General features: G+C 35.7%; 1 protein-coding gene across 4 annotated transcripts; it reads right to left on the bottom strand.

Annotated features, from left to right (window-relative positions):
- Window positions 1–916: 916 nt before the first annotated feature.
- LOC115218605 (organic cation transporter protein-like) lies at window positions 917–23,431 on the bottom strand. 4 transcript variants are annotated; one of them, XM_029788504.2, is made up of 11 exons: window positions 23,312–23,431; window positions 19,876–20,051; window positions 16,425–16,587; window positions 13,967–14,343; window positions 13,045–13,148; window positions 10,011–10,165; window positions 8,534–8,705; window positions 3,623–3,916; window positions 3,278–3,492; window positions 2,755–2,863; window positions 917–1,201 (listed from the first exon to the last, which is right to left on the bottom strand). In XM_029788504.2, exons 3-11 carry the CDS (start codon window positions 16,483–16,485, stop codon window positions 994–996), a joined length of 1,695 nt encoding a protein of 564 aa, XP_029644364.1. In that variant the 5' UTR covers window positions 16,486–16,587; window positions 19,876–20,051; window positions 23,312–23,431; the 3' UTR covers window positions 917–993. The 4 variants fall into 4 exon arrangements, with proteins under 4 accessions (XP_029644364.1, XP_036364377.1, XP_029644365.1 ...); XM_036508484.1 differs by having other exon boundaries at window positions 16,425–16,580; XM_029788505.2 differs by having other exon boundaries at window positions 16,425–16,519.
- Between the last annotated feature and the right edge of the window lie 1,886 nt (window positions 23,432–25,317).

Raw genomic sequence — 25,317 nt, 5'->3', positions numbered from 1 at the left:
ATAAGCATATATACGTTCGAATCTGCCGGAACGTATTTAGAATGAACCAACACATGATTTAATATCGGTTGGCAGATGTCAGCGCAGATCATAATTTGTCTGCTGAATTTATAAACGAGAACCGCAAACTGTTGGCAGAATCATTAGAATGCAATGGCTTTCGCTGAGGAGACGCAACGGTGTCGAAACATTGAATGTCCCAATGTCCCCTTGCGCTAACGAATCGAGTATGCCATGAACAGGCACGCGTCTGTTAGGAGAAATTGTTCTAGAGTGAAGAAACACAGCAGCAATTACTTTATTCAGGTTCGAATCTGATCTGCCGCATTACTTTATGAATGAATATATATGCCACTGTGGTTATTCTTGCTGTTCACTATACATATGACGAAAATAATATTATTCTTTTCTACTCTAGGCACAAGGCCCAAAATTTGGGTGGGAGGGGGCCAGTAGATTAGATCGACCCCAGTACGCAAATGGTACTTAATTTATCGACCCCGAAAGGATGAAAGGCAAAGTCGACCTCGGCGGAATTTGAACTTAGAACGTAGCGGTAGACGAAATGCCTATTTCTTTACTACTCACAGTGGAGAAAAACAAGGACAGACAAACGGATTAAGTCGATTACACCGACCCCAGTGCGTGACTGGTACTTAATTTATCGACCCCGAAAGGATGAATGGCAAAGTCGACCACGGCGGAATTTGAACTCAGAACGTAGCGGCAGACGAAATACCGCTAAGTATTTTACCCGGCTTGATAACGTTTCTGCCAGCTCGCCGCCTTGCGATAATAATATTAATACCTGTAATATAATGGAATGAGAATTGAACAGATTATAACCTGCACATGTTTTAATTTGTTCCATGGAAAGACATCAATATAAATGTAATAAATAACTAAATAACAAATATACAAATATAATGAATTTTATGCATTTCACGGAATATTCTTCACACTTTACTCATCTTAAGATACGATGACACAACTCTACAGATAATCCATATCTTCAAATGTTTGAGGTAAACAAATATCTTTCATGTCAGGAAGTGATAGGATGAGTAGTCCGCCAAGAATACCCAAGACTCCATAGACAGTGAGAGGTAACCAGGAACTGTATATGGTGAGTTCAAGAACTAATGGTGCAATAAGGCTGCCAAGCCGAGCAAACGATGTAGACGTACCCACGCCACTGTTGCTGAAATATGATAAAATTAAAATATATATAATGCATGGTTATAGATTTTTTGTTATTGTTTTTGTTTTTTGTTTTGTTTTAGAGAAACACAACTTCTAGTTTAAGTCCGAATCAAATACGATGTCTGTTTCTTTCGCTTTTTCTTTCCGGCTTCTGTCTCTCTTTCTGAAAGAAATCATGTGATCGGATCTGGAAAGAAATGCACTTCACCGGATCTAAAGGTATCCAAGATACGCTGTATGTTATGATGGCTCAAGGCAGTATATACATGTGTGTGTGTGTACTCATGAATACATACAGACAATCATACGTACAAATATATACATCGTGGACTCTCTTTATTTGAGGCTTTCGCAATTTCTTGCAGAAAACCTGAGCGGGTGATTTATTTATAATGATTAAATATGTGTGCTGTATATGAGCTTGCTCACTTCGTCAAATCAACATGGCTGCATAGAGACACGGTGTGCCAGGCGTCAGATGTCGAAGTGACTGCAGAACAAAGTGAAATGAAGTATTTTGCTCAAAAACAGAAACCGTGATCTTGCGATCGTCAGTCCAACACCCAAACCACTAGATCGCACACCTTCACACACACATACACACATACTTACAAATATGCATATATATATATATATATATATATATATATATATATATATATATATATATATATATATATATATATATATATATAATCGAGAATTTTAATGGAGATAAAACTCCAGTTTTATTGCTCGTATATGAGCTAAAGATTAATAAAAGATTAATAAGATAAAAATTTCAGATATTTATCTGAAATGAGCAAATTCATAATTCAGATTATGACATGAGAAATTATTCCAATCAAATAACCACATATTTATATTAAGACATAGATGATGAAAATATAGAAATATAAGAATATAAACATAAAAAATATAAGGAGTGCCATTAAAGTAGGAAATACAGTTAGAATAGATTAAAGGAGGCGATTGAAAGGATCAGTCCAAACCTTCGGCCGTTTCAGAAAAGTTTTAAAGAAATGTTTTTATACAGGGAGTTGAATTTGGATTATTTCCTACAGCCCCTTAAAACTTTTCTGAAACGGCCGTAGGTTTCGACTGATCCTTTCTATCTCCTCCTTTAATCTATTCTAACTATATTTTCTACTTTCAGGTACTCCTTATATTTTTTTTATTTTTATACTCTTATATTTCTATATTTTTATCCTCTGTGGCTTCATATAGATATGTGGTTATTTGAATGGAATAATATCTTATGTCATACATCTGAATTATGAATTGCTTGTTTGAATGTTTAAGACAAATATCTGAGATTTTTATCTTATACCAAATTTTATATATGCATACACACATATACTTACAAATATACATGCTACAAACATACATACATACATACATACATACATACATACATACACACATACATACATACATACATACACACATACATACTGTACGTGTGTATGAGTTTGTATGTGAAAATCCTTAAGTATATTAGAGATTAACTAATGTGATATTCTGTTTGGAACGTCCAACTCTTCTACCTACCGTACAACTGTTGGAAACACTTCTGTTGACGCCAGATAAATGCCATCAAATGACGCGGTTGCACCCAGCTTTCCGAGAACAGCTAATATGAGGGGAAACCAAGAATTAGCTGCAAAGAAATATAATGAAAACGAAAATACGTCAATTTTTCAAATATTAATAAACACAGGCATAACTGTTTTGGTTAAGAAGTTTCGGTTTTAGTCCCACTGCGCGAAACCTTGAGTGTCTTCTAATGTCTTCTACTATAGCTCTGGTTTTTATCAATCCCTTGCGAGCAAATTTAACAAATGGAAACTATGTGGAAAACTCTTAATGTTTATGTGCGTGCGTGTGTGTGTGTGTGTGTGTGTGTGTGTGTTGTCTGTCTGTGTGTGTGTGTGTGTGTGTGTGCGTGCGAGTGTGCTTTTGTACTGGTATCTTCATTTTTGATAAGTTGTGTTTGATTGCTTATACCCCCTTAACTTAGCAGTTCGACAGAGGAGCCGATAGAATAAGTACCAATAATTGGGAAAATTATTACCTTTTGGCACAAAGTTTGAGACTATACAGTTAATTCCACCAAATACCATGAAGAAAATGATCGGCGTACGATGACCAAACCAGCGAAACGTTAGGAATCCAATAATGTTGGCTGGAATCTCTATTGCTACCATCATCAAATAGTTTATATACTGGTTTCCGGACATATCAACAGAGTTTAGTGTCACTCCGTAGTAAATTAAACTGTTGACAAACCTACAATATAAATAATATTGAAAACTAACTAATGATGAGATTAGAACCATTGACAAATCTATAGTTCTAAGTACGTAAATGGCGGTTTCCAGAAAAGTCTTTTTATATTGTAACACAATCAAATATTTACCAGTTAAACCAAATTATTACTGAAAGGATTGCTCTTCGAGGCTTTTTTAATAAATCAATTGCTGTGCGGGACTTTTTTTTTAATCTGTGTTTTGCCTTCTTTCCAACATTTATATTTTCCATTACGTCAACATTAAACTTAATTTTACTTTCTGCTTCTCTTCGAAATTCATGAAGAATATGCCCAGTGTTCACGGTGCCTCTTTTATTCGTTCTTGCTATCTTGTTAAAAGTTTTTTCAGCTTCCTCAAACCTCCCTTTATAAAGCTGCCATCGAGGAGATTCTGGAAGATATCTGTGAATGTAAAAAAAAACATTTTACTGACGATAATCTAGTATTTCTTTTGGGAGTGAAAAATGAAGTTTTGAAATGATAACAATATAATACAATTTACGATCAAGTTAAAGAAATTAATGAATTTAGCTATAAATATTTGAACGGTAATCGACATATCTAAGTACTGTAATATGTATATTGTGAAATTGTTAGCTGCTAGAAACTGGTTTGTTTTCCACCTATTCATTTCAACTCCATATACAGAACTAGATGATAGGTCAATGTTTCAATATATTGTAAGCATAGTTATATGTAAAGTAAACTTTCTTCATAAATCACTTGGAATGACACGAAACTTGATAAAATTATATAAAAAAAGTGATGCAAAAAAAAGGGTAGAACAATATGCACTTGTATACCTTTAGTGAAATGTCTATTTTCAACTCCTCCGACAAATACACATACGCACGTGTGTGTGTATGTGTGTGTGTGTGTGTGTTTGTGTTCGTGTATAGGCGTGTGGATGTGGACGCGTGCGCATAAGTTGAAGTGTATGTATGTATGTATGTATGTATGTATGTATGTATGTATGTATGTATGTATGTATGTGTGTATGTGTGTGTATATGCATGCATGTGTGCGTGTGTATATAAGTATGAGAAATAAGACAACAAAGGAATAGACGATTATCTTATGAACTTCATTAGCTTACAGTTGTTTCCGCTATAAGACACTGTAGATTCATAGTTGAGTGCTTGAGTAACATCTTATTGCTTCATCGGAGCCTTGAATATGAAGTGCACTTTGTCATCTTATTTTCTTATTACTGCTTTGTATTCGACTAATGCTTCATTATGTAGTATATAGTATATTGAGTTCTACGCTAGATTATTAGTCTCACAATGTCTAAGCGATGTGTGTGTATGTGTGAGAGAGAGAGAGAGGAGAGAGAGAGAGAGAGAGAGCGAGTTTGAAGGGATATATTATCCGGGTGGATACTGTATTAGCTCTCATTTAAGTTCCAATAAACGGTTAACCACTACGGTCAGTATTTAACATTTATCGTCTCTGACTACAATTTGTTGCAAGTCACTCCGTGAATTCTTCGGTACACTTTGCTGGACGGTAAAGATTATCTGGAGTATATATAATATATATATATACGTTTAAATATTTGTTGTGCAAGATTTTTTATGTGAAGTCGTGTGTTGAAACAGATATTGTTATATTTCGGAATGGTCATATTGCCAGTTTAGCCAATAAGATTAAGATTAATGTAAAAAATAAATATCACTGAAGCAAAATAACACCAAATATATAGTGCGTGTGTTTTTATTGGCTAAACTGGCAATATGACCATTCCGAAATATATATATATATATATATATATATATATATATAATATATATATATATATATATATATATATATATATAATATATAATATATATATATATATATATATATATATTAATATTTTGTACGTCCACAAAATTTATTTTATAGTTTTATACTGCATATTATAAAGACCTATAATTTTTAGACGTTACGCTAGACCTAAGCACTGGAATATATAAACCATACCATAAACCCAATAAAAATCTTAAATATATTCACAAAAATAGTAATCAGCCCAGGTGCATAACCCAATCCATGGTTGTAAACATTGCAACCCGCATATCGAATCTATGAGCCAATGAGGAAGTATTTAAGTTACACGAGGATTACTGTTAATTAGCGCTAGAGAAAGCAGAATATAAAGAAAAATTAGTATTGAACACGGGGAATCAAAACAAGGTGGATGCATTTAGTAAGGTAAGCTATTCAGACCCTAATTATAACACACAAAATAGCCAGTACAACCCACTAAACCCCCATATAAAGATAAAGAAACAAGTAAAAGCAGAGAAGAATAAGAAGATAGGGCATAACCAAGGAGGGATAAGCTCTGGAGAGAATGACAAAGATTCGAGCGAGAATGAACTCCATACGGATGTAAATAGCCGAAACAACAGCGGAAGCCTTACTATGCCGTACATTGGAAATGAGGAAGACCATCATAAACACACACACACATACACACACTCTCTCTCTCTCTCTCTCTCTCTCTCTCTCTCTCTCTCTCAGAACGTAACTAAGAAATGCCATAGTAAGCGACCTGCGCACCAGGGCAGACACTGCGGAAACATAAATCACACTAGCACTACAAACCGGACAATACCTTGAAATATCAAAACAAATAATAATTCTAGGACCACATTGTGGTATATCGTTCGATTCGTGAAACATAATTTCCCTAGACTGTTCTAGACGGCGATAGAAAAACATTTTCCTAAAACTAGCAGCTACTATAAAAAAATTTAATGCACATAATGTAAGCATCGCCTTCTCTAATACCCGAAACTTGGCACACATAATTGCGGTAAATAATGCAAAAAACTTATACAAAAATAACTTATGCAACAGTACATCACACAAAAATAAGGAACTCATCAAAGGAGAACCTAGTAATCCGAATCTGAATCATAGGGGAGAAATAAACAAAGAAAGGAAGTGGCCTAAGCGCCGAGACCATAGTAGTGCGCACTGGAAGGAGGAATGGTAACAGAAGAACCAGCAGTCAAAGGGAAACAACCCTAACAAATTCTTTCACCGGCAGAGAAATAGAAGGACGAACCGATAGTAAGAGCAGAACTAAAACTAATATTCATAGAGAATTCAGAAATAAAACCAGGAGGTAGGAAGTGAGAATAGGAGAGACTTTTAGTGAAATCAATGACAATAAATAGAAATAGACAAACAGGTCTATGCAATTGTGCGAGAGACAAAGTATGCCCGTTGGACTCATGTTGTCAAATTAAAAATCTGGTCTATAGATGCAAAGTTATCTCGGAGGGAAGAGAATGCTTTTATATAGGGGCCCGCTCTTTTTTTAATTATTTTCAAAAAGAGACTAGTCAATCATTTAAATTCTTTTAGAGATGGGAAAAAATAAATAATACAAATCTGAGCAAACTAATTTGATCATTTTGAAGCAAAAACAATGGCTATTCTATCGACCGGGAACTAATTAGCACTGGTAAACTTTGTCGAGTAGGGGGAAATAGATGCGACTTTTGCGTAGACGAACTTTACCAAATATTTACATCAAAACACACATTAATTAATACAGACAAGCCCTTAGATGTTTGAACCTTTAAGAGACATAGGGATAATTCTAGATAGCCAACGCTCCAGTAACAACTGAGCTTCATATAACAAATAGAATAATATAACCTAAACATAAAAAATATTTAATAATTATCATTAATAATAAAAACAAATACCCTACTCCATGAGCAGCTCAACCAAAAAAATGAATATAAACAACTCTTCTATACAAGCACTCCACACGAAATCAAAAACACAACTATTAAAAGGAACAAAGAACCTTACAAAAACACTAATCCCGACCTTCACATATTTTAGACCAAGCCCTAGCTACGGACAGTGACTGGTGTGGATTTTAGGTCAGCAGCACATACCTATAAATAACAACCCTCACCCCAACTCCAACAGAACACTAACAAGAATGTGCTTCCCTCAGTTCACTTCGAGGATGACCAAATAGACGGACCCTGATGAAGCTGCACCGACAATAATGCAAGGTTGCATTTGCAACAGTGAGTAGTCGCTGTAGCGAAAACACTTGTAGGTCATTATGATATGCTGTATATTACTATAAAATTATTTTCGTGAATTCACGTGAATAAAACAATGAATTAAGGGACGTTACTCTTGGGTGGCATCTTTTGAATGTTTGTTATGTGGTCAATTTGTTTGGATTATTTTGTTTTTGTTCTGGGTGTGGTGTTCTTATACTTGTGTGCTAGGGTAGTTCCTCATTCGGACATATTTCTTCTGTGTGTGGAGTTTATGTGCTATGTGTGTTCAGATTTCTCGTTCAGGAAAGGGAGTATCGTAGTGGGATTACCGTCGCAGACGGTGGCTCTTCTTTGAAGTATTTGAGTGTAAATATTGCTTGTGTATGCAGAGAGAGAAGGTCTCATACCTAATGTTTAGGATGTTATCTGTTGATTGAATAATGCTTAGTTTTTCTGTAACACAGTTCTCATTTGGTACCCTGTCCTCTGTATGAGCGCATGTTTACAGGTACAAGTATATATATATATATATATATATATATGTTCGTACCTACACACACACGCTCACGCACAATTGAATGTGTGTGTGTGTGTGTGTGTGTGTGTGTGTGTGTGTGTGTGTGTTGTGTGTGTGTGTGTGTGTGTGTGTGTGTGTGTGCATGAGTAACTGGTTCTACATATATTCTTGCTGTACTTACTGTCACAGATACATGCACGTGAAGTGCGAGTATTTTTCGATCTAATTGTAAATGTATGTGTGACTGTAGCAAATTGCAAGCAAATAGTATGTGGTTTCAAAACCAGCTGATGTGTCTTTGCGCGTCTGTGTTCGTATGGAACGCAATTTCGTCGTCCCTTAACTGAATACACGAGAAAATCATTTCACATAGAAATATGATTACATACATTTATACAATAAACTTTGAACTTATATCAAGGTTATTTTAATATCCGAACAGATTAATATTACAATTTGCTTAGGTATACCTACATGAGTGCTATAATAAACAGCAGAAGGTGTGGGAAACCTGTAACAAACAGTAAATCCTTCCATTCATGAAACACATACGCCATTCCAGAAACAAGCATTTCTCCAAGAGCAAAGCATCCATGAATAAGAAAATTCAAAGGCATTCGATGGTTTTTTGTTACACATTCTAGCACTGCAATAGAGAAAATGTATCATAATGGAATTTCTTGATAATATCATATATTTGGGTTTGTTACACAACATTAGTAAAAATTCAAATATCATAACATATGTTTTCTTTCATCGAAGAGTGTAGATACGAGAATCGGTAGAGCAACAGTCTATAAATGCATTGCGGTAGAGCAACATCGTATTATAAGCCTTGTGGAATTTAGTTACAACTTCAACAATTTTAATCCCTCCAAAATCGACACTCGCCTTCCCGGAAGTCAATAAAATACCTATTTCATTGATAGTCCACTCTCTCAATGCCTTATGCCAAAATTTGGCAGCTGATTTGCAATTTCGATAGAAGGCTTTCTAAAATATTTGGTGAGGGTTATACATATTTTATCAAAAAGTTCTAAGTTCAAATCATACCTGTGTCGACTAACTGAATAAGAATCGGTAACATATTTGGGTTAGAATATGTGACCTTCCATCAAATTAAAAGCGATAATTTTTTAGGGCATAGCAGTCGATGGTAGAATCAGTAAAGTGTCGGACAAGAAAGATAGTTAACCCTTTGTCTGTTCTGTGCATCAAATGGTACACATTCCAAATTTGGGACTTATGAGACAACAGCTTTCTTTGACTCACAATGGCTAACGAAAAGTCTTAAAATAAGCAAGGACGTTTGGAAAAAAATTACTTTAGAAAGACAAGTGTTAAATATTCTTTAGCTTTGGGGTTCAATTCTTACATTATTCGGCGTTTCTTCTCGGGTCGGTAAATCGATAAACTATGTATCAATCAAGGATCGTGGTAGATTTAATTGACTATATTCGCTTCTCGAAATTTCAACAAGTGAGGGAGGCATTTCTCCTCCTCTTCCACCACCACCGCAATCTTATGCTTTCAATTGTTACGTTTGGAATTTTATAAGAGTTGGGGGCTACATCAAGAGAAAAGCTGTCTCCTCGGGCCTTTCAAAAGACTTTGCTATACCGTTGTGATAAACTTGAAGAAATATATCTGCCGTTGGATGGTCCTTACAAAGGACACAACCGGATCCAGAATAAAAGAGGAGAGAACTGTTTTGTCTCCGTGAATCTCACTAAGGCGCTGTTGTCAGCACTGCTTGTCTGTAAAGCTTCTTTGCAGCTGGAAATCTCGATAACAATGATAGACCAATGGTTTTATAAATTATCCCTAATCACTTCATAAAAGATCTCAGCCCAAACACCACAATAGCTACTGAATACGCCAGCAACATTGACGTTCATCTGATGAAACAAAACCAAATCGTCTTTGCATATAAGGATTTTGAACCACTTACGAAGGGTGTATATTACCGGATATGTGCCTGCCTCACCAAATCCTTCCATGAAGTACATGATTGCAAATACAGCATAATTTGGTGAATGTATTCGGATTAAAAGGGCAACCATGAATACCATTTCTCCAATTAAGAACGTTTTGAAGCGGCCGAATCTGTAAAATATAAAAACATTGGGTCTAAATATTGCTTCTGCATTTTGTTGTTGGTGTTTAATTTTCTGTAAGAGACACAAAGCAAAAGTAACAAGGGTAAATGAGGATTAATAGAAAGGGTTATAAAATTGGTTCCAATGGTGTAAATGATGGAAAAATAAAAGAACTGCTTTATCTTGAAAAGAGGCGGTTAAAATAAGGATAATATTGATATTTAAACATCGATCTTATCAAGTGGCCAGAATGGGAATAAATACCATACAAAGCTAATACTTATTTAAAACTATAAATTAAGGTATCTGAAAGATACCACCATGCTGAAATAGAAGTCAAAACCCTGACCCTAAAACCACCTTAAATGTTCATATCGCGCCAGAATTAGCCAGTAAAATCTTTTTTGTGGTTGGTTTTAGGGTCAGGGTTTTGACTGCTATTTCAGCATGGTGGTATCTCTCAGATACCCTAATTTATATATATATATACGTCCCCGCAACATAGCGGTTCAGCAAAAGAGCCGTTAAAATAAGCACTAGGCTTACAAAGAATAAGTTCTGGGGTCGATTTATTCGACTAAAGGTTGTTTTCCAGCATGGCCGCAGTCAAAAGACTGAAACAAGTAAATGAGTAAAGAATATATATATATATATATATTATATATATATATATATATATATATATATATATTATATATATATATATATATATATATATATATATATATATATATATATATATATATATATATATATATAGATAGATAGATAGATAGATAGGTAGGTATGTATGTATGCATGTATGTATGCATGTATGTATGTATGTATGTATGTATGTATGTCATTAAGATTTACAGAAAACAAAAGGCGAAGACAAGTGAAGAAACAACAAGCAGGTGTATTAGTTTAACGTTCGGGAAGAATGGAAAAGATTTCGAGCCTACGCTCTTCGACAGAAAGGATTGTGAGGGATAAAAAAACGGCGAGAGAAAAAATGTGTTGGGATTAACTGTTCAACATTATATATATATATATATCACACAACGTAACAGGATGTTTATCAACATATTTTACTCTTCTACATTATTATTTACTCTTTTACTTGTTTCAGTCATTTGACTGCGGCTATGCTGGAGCATCGCCTTTAATCGAGCAACTCGACCCCGGGACTTATTCTTTTGTAAGCCCAGTACTTATTCTATCGTTCTCTTTTGCCGAACCGCTAAGTAACGGGGACATAAACACACCAGCATCGGTTATCAAGCAATGCTAGGGGGACAAGCACAGACACACAAACACACATACATATATATATACATATACATATATACGACGGGCTTCTATGAGTTTCCGTCTACCAAATCCACTCACAAGGCTTTGGTCGGCCCGGGGCTATAGCAGAAGACACTTGCCCAAGATACCACGCAGTGGGACTGAACCCGGAACCATGTGGTTGGTAAGCAAGCTGCTTACCACATTGCAAACTTAAGTTTAATTTGTCGCTCAGATTTAATAATATAGTTTTTATTATTTTCAGGAAGTTAATGAAGTAAATAAGAGTTCATCGCGAAGAACCTGTATGAACAATCTAAACGTATTTTCCTACTTCTGTGGTGAATATGCTATAGGAAAGCATATGGAAAATATCATTGACTGTGTGAAACAAGTGCATCTTTCTTATTTTGGAGAAAAGTTTGGACATCATGATAAGTCATATGTATTCTATAAGTTATATGAAGTCTATGTAGAGTTCCTTTGGGACTGGGCAAAAAGGTAAAGGAAAATTGAAACAAAGGGGTACCTGGGGTGTGACGAAAGCCACAAAAAAGAACGACTGTGGTTGTTAGTTTTGTCTTGTTAATATGAAAGACTTGAGTCGTTATGAAAAACGAACATGAGAATATCCTGATTTGGAATCTGCAAAGAAACATGTAACACATTGCAAAAAAATTTCCCTACCATTATTTACTCCTATGCCTGCTCATATGGTAGAAGTGAAAGTAAGAACCAAGTTTTTTTTTTGTTGTTTTTTTTTTACTACAATACAGTTTTCCATAAACGAAGAACGACCTATTTGAACTGATACGAGACTTCGGTCTCTCAAAGCTATCTGCTGGATCTAAGAATCAAAGCAGACAAAATGTATACAACCAGATATAAAAGAAACAGCCTATCGAAAAAGAAAGAGAAGAAATACTTCTTTCTTCAGCCACGAGGTCTTGTTTACTGCGATACTTTTCTTACACCTTTTCACTAAATGCAACTAGCAGAATATTAGTTTCAAATTTTGTTTCAAGGCCACTAATTTCGGGGGACGGAGTAAGTTGATTACATCGACCCCAGTACGTAACTGGTACTTGTTTTATCGAACTAGAAAGGAAGAAGGGATAAGTCGACCTCGACGGAATTTAAACCCAAAACGTAAAGACAGCCGAAATACCGCTAAGCATTTTTACCGGCGTGCTAACGATTCTTATTTCTTTATTGCCTACAAGGGGCTAAACATAAAGGGAACAAACAAGGACAGACAAAGGGATTAAGTCGATTCCATCGACCCCTGTGTGTGACTGGTACTTAATTCTCAGAACGTAATGCCAGACGAAATACCGTTTCGCATTTCGCCCGGCGTGCTAACGTTTCTGCCAGCTCACCGCCTTATTTTTATAGTGGAATGATCGATACTCTGGGAGATAAATGCCGGCATTAAATAGTACATAGAAAACCAATCAGCTGCCTTGTTCTTTTTACGGATTCAGATTTTACTTATGTCCAATCTTTTAATCAAAAGTTTAGATGCTAATTCTAAAAGTTTAATCTAGTTCTTCACTAAAATGTAATGTGTTAATTTCATAGTACATTATTATGGAAGGTTCAAATTTAACTTACTTGTCGGAAATTAAACCAAAAACGAAACCTCCAACAAGGACACCACCAAACATTACAGATATTGCGAAGTTGTTCATCCATTCTCTTTCACAAGCCAAATCAAACTGGAAAAAAAATAATAGGGAATAAGCAATAATAATACATTTCATTTTTGGATTTGGTTTGCAAGATTCTTTATATGAGTTCGTGTGTTGAAGCATATTTTGTGTGTCTAGGGAGAGTCATTCTCTTTTAGTGCCTTATTATTTAACACATTCACAGGTAAAATTTCCACTTTTTTCTTATTTTTATTTTCTAAAATTTTTTTGCGTCTTGCAACTTTTTCAATAGTTTTGACTCTCAATAGAGTCAAAACCATTGAAAAGGTTGCAACACGCAACAAAAATTTTAGGAGAATAAAAATAAGAAAAAAATGTTGAAATTTTACCGATGAGTGTGTTACAAAAAGAGAATGACTCTCCCCAGACACACAGAATAATAATACAGTTGCTTGTTAAACACTATTATAAAGTCCTGTATAATGAGCTTAATTTTGCATGAAAACTAATATATATATATGCATCCATACTCTGTGTGTGTGTGTGTGTGTGTGTGTGTGTGTGTGTAGTTACCTCGGTCATAGGAAATATTAAAACTTTTCTTGATCCAGTTATTAGTGGTCTTTTGTGTTTAAAGTTAGAAAATTTCCAGCACAAAACTTTACAAATCTCGTCTTTCTCCTGCTATGCATGCATATTCGATTTGGTAAGCTTTTGAACCAATTTTGTTGAAATCTTATTAGAATCAGGAACCAGACATTCTGCATAAATGTGTACAGGAGTCACTGAACGGGAAAGTTACTGCTTTGTTGAAATTAACACGACACATATTTATTATTCTAAAAGAAAAATATTTTTTAAACAATGAAATTCGAACTACTTACCTCAGACATTATAGATGACAGACCAAATTTAGTGTAGAACTTTCGACCATTGTTGCATGGCCCCTTTGTCATGTTGCTAGTGGGAAGGGCATAAAAGCCTCCTTCTATATCCAGATTATACACAGAGCATTTGTCCTCTTCAACAGTAATATTATCTAAGAATTTCTCTAATGCGATATTTGGTGGTATCAAGGATTTATTGAAATTTGTTGGATAACAACCAAAAGGAATAGGCTCCCTTATAAATACGAGAGTCAACACTGACAAGCCATCAAATATTGCATATATTAAAACAAAGATAGTGAGTTTCTTTTGAAATGGTCCATATCCACAACATTTCTTTAATATCTCTTCGGTAATATGAGAATCTGATAAATCTAAAATTAAAAATAATATGTATATATACACATACATTTCGATTAATAACTAATACTCTAACTAATACTAATACTATACGTAGTAATCTCTAACTAATACTATACGTAGAAATTCTATGGTTATTTTGAAGACTTTAAGATTGTTGAAAGTTTGTGGAGAATCATAAAATAGAGGATTTCTTTAGAAATCGCTTGATTCTTGCGTTTGGACCTTGAAAGCATGTGCTCTCACGTAGACTGAGTGAAAGATTCAGTATTAGAAGAGGATATCTAAATATTTGAAAATATTTAGCCATCTCTGTTATACACTTGTCACTTCAAGACAGAAATACGTGCTCGTGTTCTTGAGAAAATGCTATTCACTTCTCTTCTGTCGGGAATATGCTGCAAAACTATTGTTGGAAAAAGTTGATAAAGCAAACCCTCGAAACAATCTGAAGTATGGAACGAAAGCGATGACATTTTGTGTATAGAGTTGTCTGCTGTAACATGATACGGCACGGCTATGTTGGAACGTAGCAGTAATTAATATGCCGTACTATATCCATATTTTCATATCAGAGGAATATGCATGCAATTGAAGACACAACCTCAGTGGACGAAGTATGGGTCTCATATATATATATATAAATGGATGGATGGATTATACATTATCATTATATTATATTATATTATATTATATTACACACACACACATATATATATATATAATATATATATATATATATATATATATATATATTTGAATATATATATATTTTGATATGCTGATACGCGTCTGGGAGGAATTCTCTCATCGCATTGATGTTGCCCGTGCTGCAGGTGGTGGCCACATTAAAGACAGTAAATAAAAGTTGATTGTGAGTAAATACTTGTGACTTAGCTGGAGTATTCTATTGCTTTTCCTTATTCAAATATATATATATATATATATATATATATATATATATATATATATATATATATATATACATAGGCGCAGTAGTGGGTGTGTGGCAGTTCATTTCACGTTGCTCCAGTAACTCAGCAGGCAAAAAAAAAGAGTTGTATCTGTAACTCAAAAATGTCAGCCTTGTTACATTCCGTGACGCTGGTTCTCTCTCTGAGAACTACGTTAAAGATATGCGTGTCTGCGGAGCACTCAACCACTTGCACGTTAATTGGACGAGCAGATTGTTCCGCTGATCTGATCAACTGGAACGATCTCATCATAATCGACAGAGTACCAGACCCCACTTTTCTTTCCACACACCGAATTCTGTGTGTAATTAAAAGTAGCGTGTGCATAAATCGAATATGAGATAACCGACATAGTATTTGGTCTTCATTGTATACACAACATTCAGGGGTATAAAGCGCAGCTATTTCATAGACAGATCAGCCGCTTAACATTCAGTGTAATATTTTGTTGTATATTGGTATCGCATTCAAAGTAATGAATGTGACAGAAACAGTAAAATAGCGGACAAACTGTATTGTACTTTATTGTGTCTGGGGAGAGCCATTCTGCTCTAATGCCTTGTGGGGAGGGGGCCAGTCGATTATATCGACCCCAGTGCGCAACTGGTACTTAATTTATCGACCCCGAAAGGATGAAAGGCAAAGTCGACTTCGGCGGAATTTGAGCTCAGAACGTAACGGCCGACGAAATACCTATTTCTTTAATACCCACAAGGGGCTAAACACAGAGAGGACAAACAAGGACAGACAAACGGATTAAGTCGATTGTATCGACCCCAGTGCGTAACTGGTCCTTAATTTATCGACCCTGAAAGGATGAAAGACAAAGTCGACCTCGGCGGAATTTGAACTCAGAGCGTAAGGGCAGACGAAATACCGCTAAGCATTTCGCCCGGCTTGCTAACGTTTCTGCCAGCTCACCGCCTTTATATAACTGTAGAATATTACTATAAAACTTGTCTTCTCAGTTAATAATACTGTTACTTTAGATATTTCAATAAATCGGTCACACAAGTGGTATTATATAACAGCTTACAAAAAAAAGCGACATAAAATATGTAAACTCATTCAAACATAAGATTAAAGTAAATGAAATGAAAAAAAAAATATAATACCCAAACCTTCAAATTCATGAGGTGGTTCCTCCGTTAAACCCTCCAAATGGCTCGGTGTATCCTCCATGTTGCAGATAGCAGTTTTCTTGTATTCATCCACTCTGCACAAACGTTATTCAGTTATATGCATTCATGAAAATATCATGTGATACTTAATAAACCCTTCAATCTGAAATAGGTCATATACTAACATTGTTAAAACTGACATTGTTAAAAACAAATTATCGGAGATTGAAGTATTTATAAAATAAGAACCTATGTAAATGTTTATGTTTACAAATAACTGTATACACAAAGAATGACTTTAAAATGTGGACATTGTTAATAACCGTGCATTTTCTGCCTTTTCCTTAAATTAGCCATCGTAATCAGAAAATTTTTATAATGCTTTCGGTCTAATTATAGTAATTAAATCTAAATGGATGTATTCACTTTACATTTATCTTATGATAGTTAACTGTCAGCGTATTATTAGAGTACGTTGATAATTGTTACATTGTCAATGTATTTCTTCCACCTTTACAACCTAATCACACACACACACACACACACACACACACACACACATATATATATATATATATATATATATATATATATATATATATATATTATATACAGGGTTGTTAAAAAAGAATGAAGCGATTTCATTGTGCAATATTTTAATAAGGAAAAGCAATAGAAAACTCCAGCTAAGTCACAAGTATTTACTCCCAATCAACTTTTATTTCCTGCAGCACGGGCAACATCAATGCGATAAGAGAATTCCTCCCAGACGCGTATCAGCATATCACGATCTACAGAGTACTTCCCTGGCTGTCTGGTTGAATACTTTATCGAAGTTCCTCCATTTCCCTTCTATGTCAATACCTTCTGGAATCGCCTCAAGCAAAGCAAATTTATTCTTTACTTCCATAATGACCTTGCTTTCGATATCCTGATACGCGTCTGGGAGGAATTCTCTCATCGCACTGATGTTACCCATGCTGCAAGTGGTGGCCACATTGAACCCTTGTAAGACAGGAAATAAAAGTTGATTGTGAGTAAATACTTGTGACTTAGCTGGAGTTTTCTATTGCTTTTCCTAATTAAAATATTGCGTAATGAAATCGGTTCATTATTTTTGAATAATCTTCTGTGTGTATGTATATATATATATATATATATATATATATATATATATACTGTTGTGTCTGGGGAGAGTCATTTTCTTTTTGTACCTTATAATTTAACACACTCACCGGTAAAATTTCCACTTTTTTCTTATTTTTATTTTCCTAAAATTTTCGTTGCGTCTGGCAACCTTTTCAATAGTTTTGACTCTGTCCCTTATTTACACTGCGTTCCCTTTTGTTTGTTTGTGCGCATGTGTGTGGGTCAGTGTGTTTGTGTGTGTGTGTGCCTATGCATGCATGCATGTACGTATGTATGTATGTATGTGTGTGTGTATGTATGTATGTATGTATGTATGTATGTATGTATGTATGTATGTATGTATGTATGTATGTATGTAGTATGTATGTATGTATGTATGTATGTATCCGGCATATTCATGGGCTTGCATGTCCGTGTTTGTGTGTTTGTATATGTAAGCACCTACGTCTCCTTGTGTGTGCATGTCTGTGTGTGTGTGTGTGTGTGTTGCAACTATGTACCATGTGTGTATGTATGGATGTGCAGCTCTATATGTGTGGACTCGTATCTCGATGTGTGTCCTTGTGTGGAGTAGAGTGTGTCTGTGTATATGGTCACGTGTTTCGGTCTCCATTTGCGTATGTGTGCTTGTCTGTTCCTACAACCTATGTACCTATCCGTCTGTATGTTGATCTGTTTATTTCCATATCCATATGCTTGCATACATATGCATACACACACACACACACACACACCACACACACACACACCACACACACACACAGATACATACATCTATCTACATAACAGCCCACTAACTATTCTACTCTACCTGTGTGGAGGTATGATATCTACTATGCATATTTCCTATTTAATATTGGGTAAGTTTCATTTATAAGGACGTACTCCCGTATTTGTCTGAGTCTTTTGGGTGCTTGGATAAGATGCGGATGTCAAGTTGACCCAAACTGCCTCCATAGTGGTCTTTGGCATGTTTGTAGTGTATGGAGGACTGTGGTTAAATATTTAGCTGCCCAGCGAGTGTTAACATAAAGCTGAAGATCAGTGAAAAAGAGAACACCTATGCTGAACTATTGAGAAATCTGCAGTTACTCTGACCAGATTACAAGTTCATGTTTATACTTGTAATTATTGGGGTCCTAGGATATGTAACACACTGCCTAAACCAGAAAGGAGAATGATAATTCGAAGTCTACAGATCCAATCGATCACTAGAACTGTAAAAATCTGTAAAACTTTCCAGAAGTTTATAATTTAAATAAATATGAGCATTTCTTGACATGCAACAATATGCATGAGAATATATGCATAAAGCAAAACATACATTCTGCACGTATACATACATAATCTTTTCTACTCTAGGCACAAGACCAGAAATTTTGGGGGAGGAGGCCAGTCGACTAGATCGACCCCAGTATGCAACTGGTACTTAATTTATCGACCCCGAAAGGATGAAAGGCAAAGTCGACCTCGGCGGAATTTGAACTCAGAACGTAGCGGCAGACGAAATACCTATTTCTTTACTACCCACAAGGGGCTAAACACAGAGGGGACAAACAACTCTTTATACATCACTTGAATGCTCAAATACCTAAACACCGATACCTCTTCTCTATCCCATCTTCCATCATTCCAATAATCACGTTTCAGTGGGAATAAATATTTCTTCGCGGTTTAATGCCGCCTCTATCGCTAAAATATATTTCTTAGCAATTCCAATAACGTTCTCACCTTTTTACTCTCTTTACTCTTTACTCTTTTACTTGTTTCAGTCATTTGACTGCGGCCATGCTGGAGCACCGCCTTTAGTCGAGCAAATCGACACCGGGACTTATTCTTTGTAAGCCCAGTACTTATTCTATCGGTCTCTTTTGCTGAACCGCTAAGTGACAGGGACGTAAACACATCAGCATCAGTTGTCAAGCAATGCTAGGGGGACAAACACTGACACACACACATACATATATATATATACATATATACGACAGGCTTCTTTCAGTTTCCGTCTACCAAATTCACTCACAAGGCATTGGTCGGCCCGGGGCTATAGCAGAAGACACTTGCCCAAGATCCCACGCAGTGGGACTGAACCCTGAACCATGTGGTTGGTAAACAAGCTACTTACCACACAGCCACTCCTGCGCCTACTGTTTTTTTTTTTTTCTTTACACTTCCCGTTTTGGTCTACGAAATAATTTGACCCTTTTAAGAGCCTGACCCTCTTTGCTGTCCAGTGGATTATCTTCCTTTGATCGCACCCTGTCTTTTTCAAATCGCATGCACTAAGTTAATCTTCACTTACCTCGTACGGAGTTGCAAAACTGCTAAATTGGCATCTTCAGCTTGAGAAACGGCGAAATATATTTAATATTCCTGTCATTATTTTTAAGTAGTTTTTATCAATATGTACTCCAGCCTCTTCATCCGAGGCCAGCGCCTCTTCATTGAACGTTAACTGATGGTCCAATCCTGATCGAGCTGTTATAAAGATAGAAAGGTAGATAAACACGGACAGGCTTCAGACGTATATTTACCTGGAGCTGTGTTTAAAAATTTGACGGTTTACAGAGAACAAAGTGGGGGGGGTAGTGAAGAAGTGGTGGGGTGGAAGGATGCGGTGAAAACAGTGAAAAAGAAGGAACGGTTAAGGGGAGACACGAAGTGAAGATATTACTTGACAAAAACCAGAGATAAATATGATAAAGTTGATAGCTGGCCGAAGAAATATTGTTGTCAGTTCAAAAGAAGTTCAAAGACAAGGTCAATGTATTAATTTATAGACAAATTAAAGCAGTTAATAACCATTAAGGGTGGGGTACAAAGTAGCGTGGTGGAAAGGGAGTGGGGGTTAGTAAGAGATGAAGATACAATGAGTGAAAGAGAATTGTAGCCAAGACGATGAGAATTTATAATTTTACATGGGCGCAGGAGTGGCTGTGTGGTAAGTAGCTTGCTAACCAGCCACATGGTTCCGGGTTCAGTCCCACTGCGTGGCATCTTGGGCAAGTGTTTTCTGCTATAGCCCCGGGCCGACCAAAGCCTTGTGAGTGGATTTGGTAGACGGAAACTGAAAGAAGCCTGTCGTATATATGTATATATATACATATATATGTATGTGTGTGTGTTTGTGTGTCTGTGTTTGTCCTCCTAGCATTGCTTGACAACCGATGCTGGTGTGTTTACGTCCCCGTAACTTAGCGGTTCGGCAAAAGAGACTGATAGAATAAGTACTGGGCTTACAAAGAATAAGTCCCGGAGTCGATTTGCTCGACTAAAGGCGGTGCTCCTGCATGGCCGCAGTCAAATGACTGAAACAAGTAAAAGAGTATATTAAGAGAGAGTATAATAAGCAAAGGTCTTGTAGAATTTATGTCTTCAAGCAAAGATTACACCAGAGAATCGATGGTGGGGGAACAAGCACAGACGCACAAACACAGATATGCATATAGATAGAGGAATCGATTCAGTCGAGACGTAGCCTTTTGACATCGTTTAACGATTGACTCTGGGCAACATAATTTAAAGATGCAATAATTTGCATTGAAGGGGTTTCCACCGAAACTTAAAGACCTAGACAAGGTATAAAGTTATTTACCGTTGACGGATATTTGTCCTCATCTTGTTTGTTGTTAACACAATGTTTCGGTCAATATACCCTCCAGCCTTCATCGGGTGTCTTGAGTAAATTTCGAGCCTGGGTCTTCATTCCTAAGGTAGTATTATTATTATTATTATTACTATTATTATTATTATTATTATTATTATTATTATTATTATTATTATTATTATTATTATTATTCAGGTTCGAAATTTGCCCAAGACACCTGATGAAGACTGGAGTGTGTATCAGCCGAAACGTTGTGTTAACAACAAACAAGATGAGGACAAATATCCGTCAAATGTAAATAATGTAAATAATGTACATCTTTTAAATATAGAACTGGAAAGGTATAAGGTGTACGTGGGTGACGAAGAAAGTGGACTATTAAGGAGTCCTATTTGAGAAAGATATCGGTAGCATCGTTTTTCTGATGTAGATCCGAGCCTGGTTGGAACGTGAGGTTGTGACTGTACATTTATACACACATTAGAGCACAGGTAATATATATATGACTTCGAAACGCGGAGTAGATGAAACAGGGACAACTGAAGAAGGGGAATATTCCTTATGTTGCAGCAGCAGCAGCAGCAGTAGTAGTAGTAGTAGTAGTAGTAGTAGTAGTAGTAGTAGTAGTAGTAGAAGAAGAAGAAGTAGTAGTAGTAGTAGTAGTAGTAGTAGTAACAATAATAATAATAATAACATAATAACAGTAGTACTAGTTACGACGGTAGTGATTACATCACCCAACCACGGCAACCGTGCAGGTTTAACCATCTCTCAAGGGAAACGAACACCTACGTTTTCTATCACCAATACTTATAATAATGACACGGATAATATAGAAAAAATATTTCGTTTTGGGATTTCGTTTGCAAGATTCTTTATGTGGGTTCGTGTGTTGAAGCATATTCTGTTGTGTCTGGGGAGAGTCATTTTCTTTTTGTGCCTTATAATGTAACACACTCACCGGTAAAATTTCCACTTTCTTTTCTTATTTTTAAGAGTCAAGACTATTGAAAATGTTGCAAGACGCAACGAAAATTTTAGGAAAATAAAAATAAGAAAAAAGTGGAAATTTTATAAGGTACAAAAAGAAAATGACACAACAGAATAGAATAAATAGTATTTATGAAGGGTAACGATTCAAACGGACCTAACTTAACCTTTCATAGGTTTTCTAGTCACACCAACAGAAATAGAAAGAATCCTGAACTAAATAGCTCGAATTGTAACTTCAAAATACTGGATAACTGTCTATTACAAACCTATTGCGGAACATTTAACGCTTGGTCCTAGATGGACAGCAAAACCCGACCAAGGTTTATATTGCAAGTGCTGTTAATTTTGAGCAACGATGCGCAGCACATATAAATTCTTTCAAATATGAAAAACACAGTAAATCTACTTCTCATTACTTTTAATTATTACCTTAAGAAAAAGATATACCACACTATATATTGCTTGGTCCATTATTGACTCGGGTCCACCATACCGGAGCCAAAATGCTCCATGTTGGTTATGCTTGAAAGAATCTGTACAAATACTGTTACATAAACCAAAACAATTATTAAACAAACATGAAGCGTTCTCCTCGTGTGCGCGTAGATTCTTAAAGATCTTTAGATTTGAACACAAATTTAAGACGACAATTCTTCTTCATACCTGACCGTTGAACCTCCCTTCTCCTACGCATTTCAATCTACCATATTCCTTTGTATGTATGTATGTATGTATGTATGGATGGATGGATGGATGGATGGATTTCCACATGCCTGACAGGTATGTGGAAGAGAGTGTAATTCGGCAGGAGGACTTGAACTACATGCAAAGGTACATGAAGCCCAGTTACAACTACAGCCGGCTATTGCCGGTAAAGGTTTTAGCTGCCAATTCTGTACAAGATATTGTAGATCTTTAGCTGGGCTAAAACGTCACATTCGATCACAGCACCAGTAACAGTTAAACTTCGTGCAATGGCCATACTCGATAACGAGGGGGAAGTCATCAAGTATGTATTTATGTATGTATGTATAAAGTATCCGTGTGTGTGTGTGTGTATCCCCTCTTACACGTTACTTTCACTGAAACATAGATGTGACATGACATAAGCTTACTTCAATTAATATATTCGCCTTACCTTATTTTCTTTTACTTTATCCTTCTCTCTTAACTCAACATATGTAACAACTCCTTTAGCGACCACTTATTACATTTCCAGCCTTCACTTATAATAGTCAGAATTTAACTCCAGTTGAATTAAATTTATATACTTACTTTATCTGCTTTATTTATTCAGCTTATTTATTTACTCCACTTTATCTTATCTTATTTTATTTTATTTTATCTAAATATGTTATACTTCACTCTATTTGAATCTAGCGATAATAAATTAAATAAGATTTGATTTATTCCCAATGAACATAAACTTTCAATATTTTTATATTTTTTTCAGCTGACACCATTACAACCAGTTGACCTTTACCCCTGATCTCTCTACTCCTCTATCTTATAGCCTCCCCCACCCCGAGACATCAAATCAGCTTGTTTCTCTTCATCTTTATATATAAAAGTGAAGTTGTGTGTCTGTCTCCTACGATTTAGATTCCTAACTACTCCCACATTTTGCGGTGCAGTTTAACCAAAACCGGGTATCTTATAGTCGTGATTCATATCGAGCCCTTCTGGGTATTAGCGCGCGTCTACGATGAGTCTACGATTTAAAAAAAAATTTACCATCATTTTTTTTCCATTTTAATGCATTTTTTTCGCTATTAAAAAAAGGGAAGTAACTCTCTAAAAATGTCTACGATGAGTCAACGATTTTTAAAAAAATTTACCATCATTTTTTTTCCATTTTTAATGCATTTTTTTGCTATTTTTTGGCTATAACTCTCTCAAAATGCTTATATAGTTATTTCCCTTACAAACCCGAGCAACGCCGGGCGATACTGCTAGTTTATGATAAAAGTCATTCTGTATCCTCTCACTGCAATTCCATCTTGGTTCACTGAGCTACTTCAATAAAAAATGTTCCATGACAACCACAATCGCCTCCTCAATAGATTTCTTGAATGCGGTTGGTGGATAACGACTAGGTTGTGTTTGACGCCTCGTAAGAATAGATAAACCTCGGGTCTGACTTCATTCTTGATTATTTTCACTCAGTTTGCTCAACGCAGAGGGACGGCAACTAACATACTGGTGTTCGCTCAACTATTGTTTTAAAATGGATTGTGTCCTTTGTTAATTTCCCTCCACTCTTATGTTAAGTCACTCGTTTCTCGTGCATCTGTACAAGATGGGTCTGCTAGACCTAGTAACAAATAACTCTCCATACCAAAATTCAGAATAAACATTAGTCCTCGAACAAATGTTTTAAACGCCATTATTATATCATCATAACCCCAGGAGGCGAGCTGACAAAATCGTTAGCACTCCGAACAAAACGCTTAGTAGCATTTCGTCCGTCTTTACGTTATGAGTTCAAATTCCGCCGTGATCGACTTTGACCCTAATCCTTTAGGAGTCGATAAAAATTAGTACCAGTTGAATTCTGAGGTCACTGTAAATCCACTTTCCCAAAATTGCTGGCCTTGTGCCAAACTTTTAAAAACCATTTTTACATTATAATCCGAATTTCTTTTTTTTTTATTTCAAACTAGCAGTATCGCCCGGCGTTACTCGGGTTTGTAAGGGAAATAACTATATAAGCATTTTTAGAGAGTTATAGCCAAAAAATAGCAAAAATATGCATTAAAATGGAAAAAATGATGGTAAATTTTTTTTTAAATCGTTGACTTATCGTAGACATTTTTAGGGAGTTACTTCCCTTATATAATAGCGAAAAAATGCATTAAAATGGAAAAAAATTATGGTAATTTTTTTTTAAATCGTAGACTCATCGTAGACGCGCGCTAATACCCAGAAGGGTTCGATATGAATCACGACTATAAGATACCCGGTTTTGGTTAAACTGCACCGCAAAATGTGGGAGTAGTTAGGAATCTAAATCGTAGGAGACAGACACACAACTTCACTTTTATATATAAAGATTTCGAAATTTGTCCTTCGAATTTGCTCAGCTAGTTTCGATGAGATTCGAACTTGAATGCAGTGAGATAGACCATATCGAAAGGCTTTCTA

Source organism: Octopus sinensis, linkage group LG13, assembly GCF_006345805.1.
Source record: "Octopus sinensis linkage group LG13, ASM634580v1, whole genome shotgun sequence".
NCBI classification, from domain to species: Eukaryota; Metazoa; Mollusca; class Cephalopoda; order Octopoda; family Octopodidae; genus Octopus; species Octopus sinensis.
The sequence above is the reverse complement of the archived record's forward strand: the minus strand, read 5'-3'. Positions and strand labels throughout refer to the sequence as shown.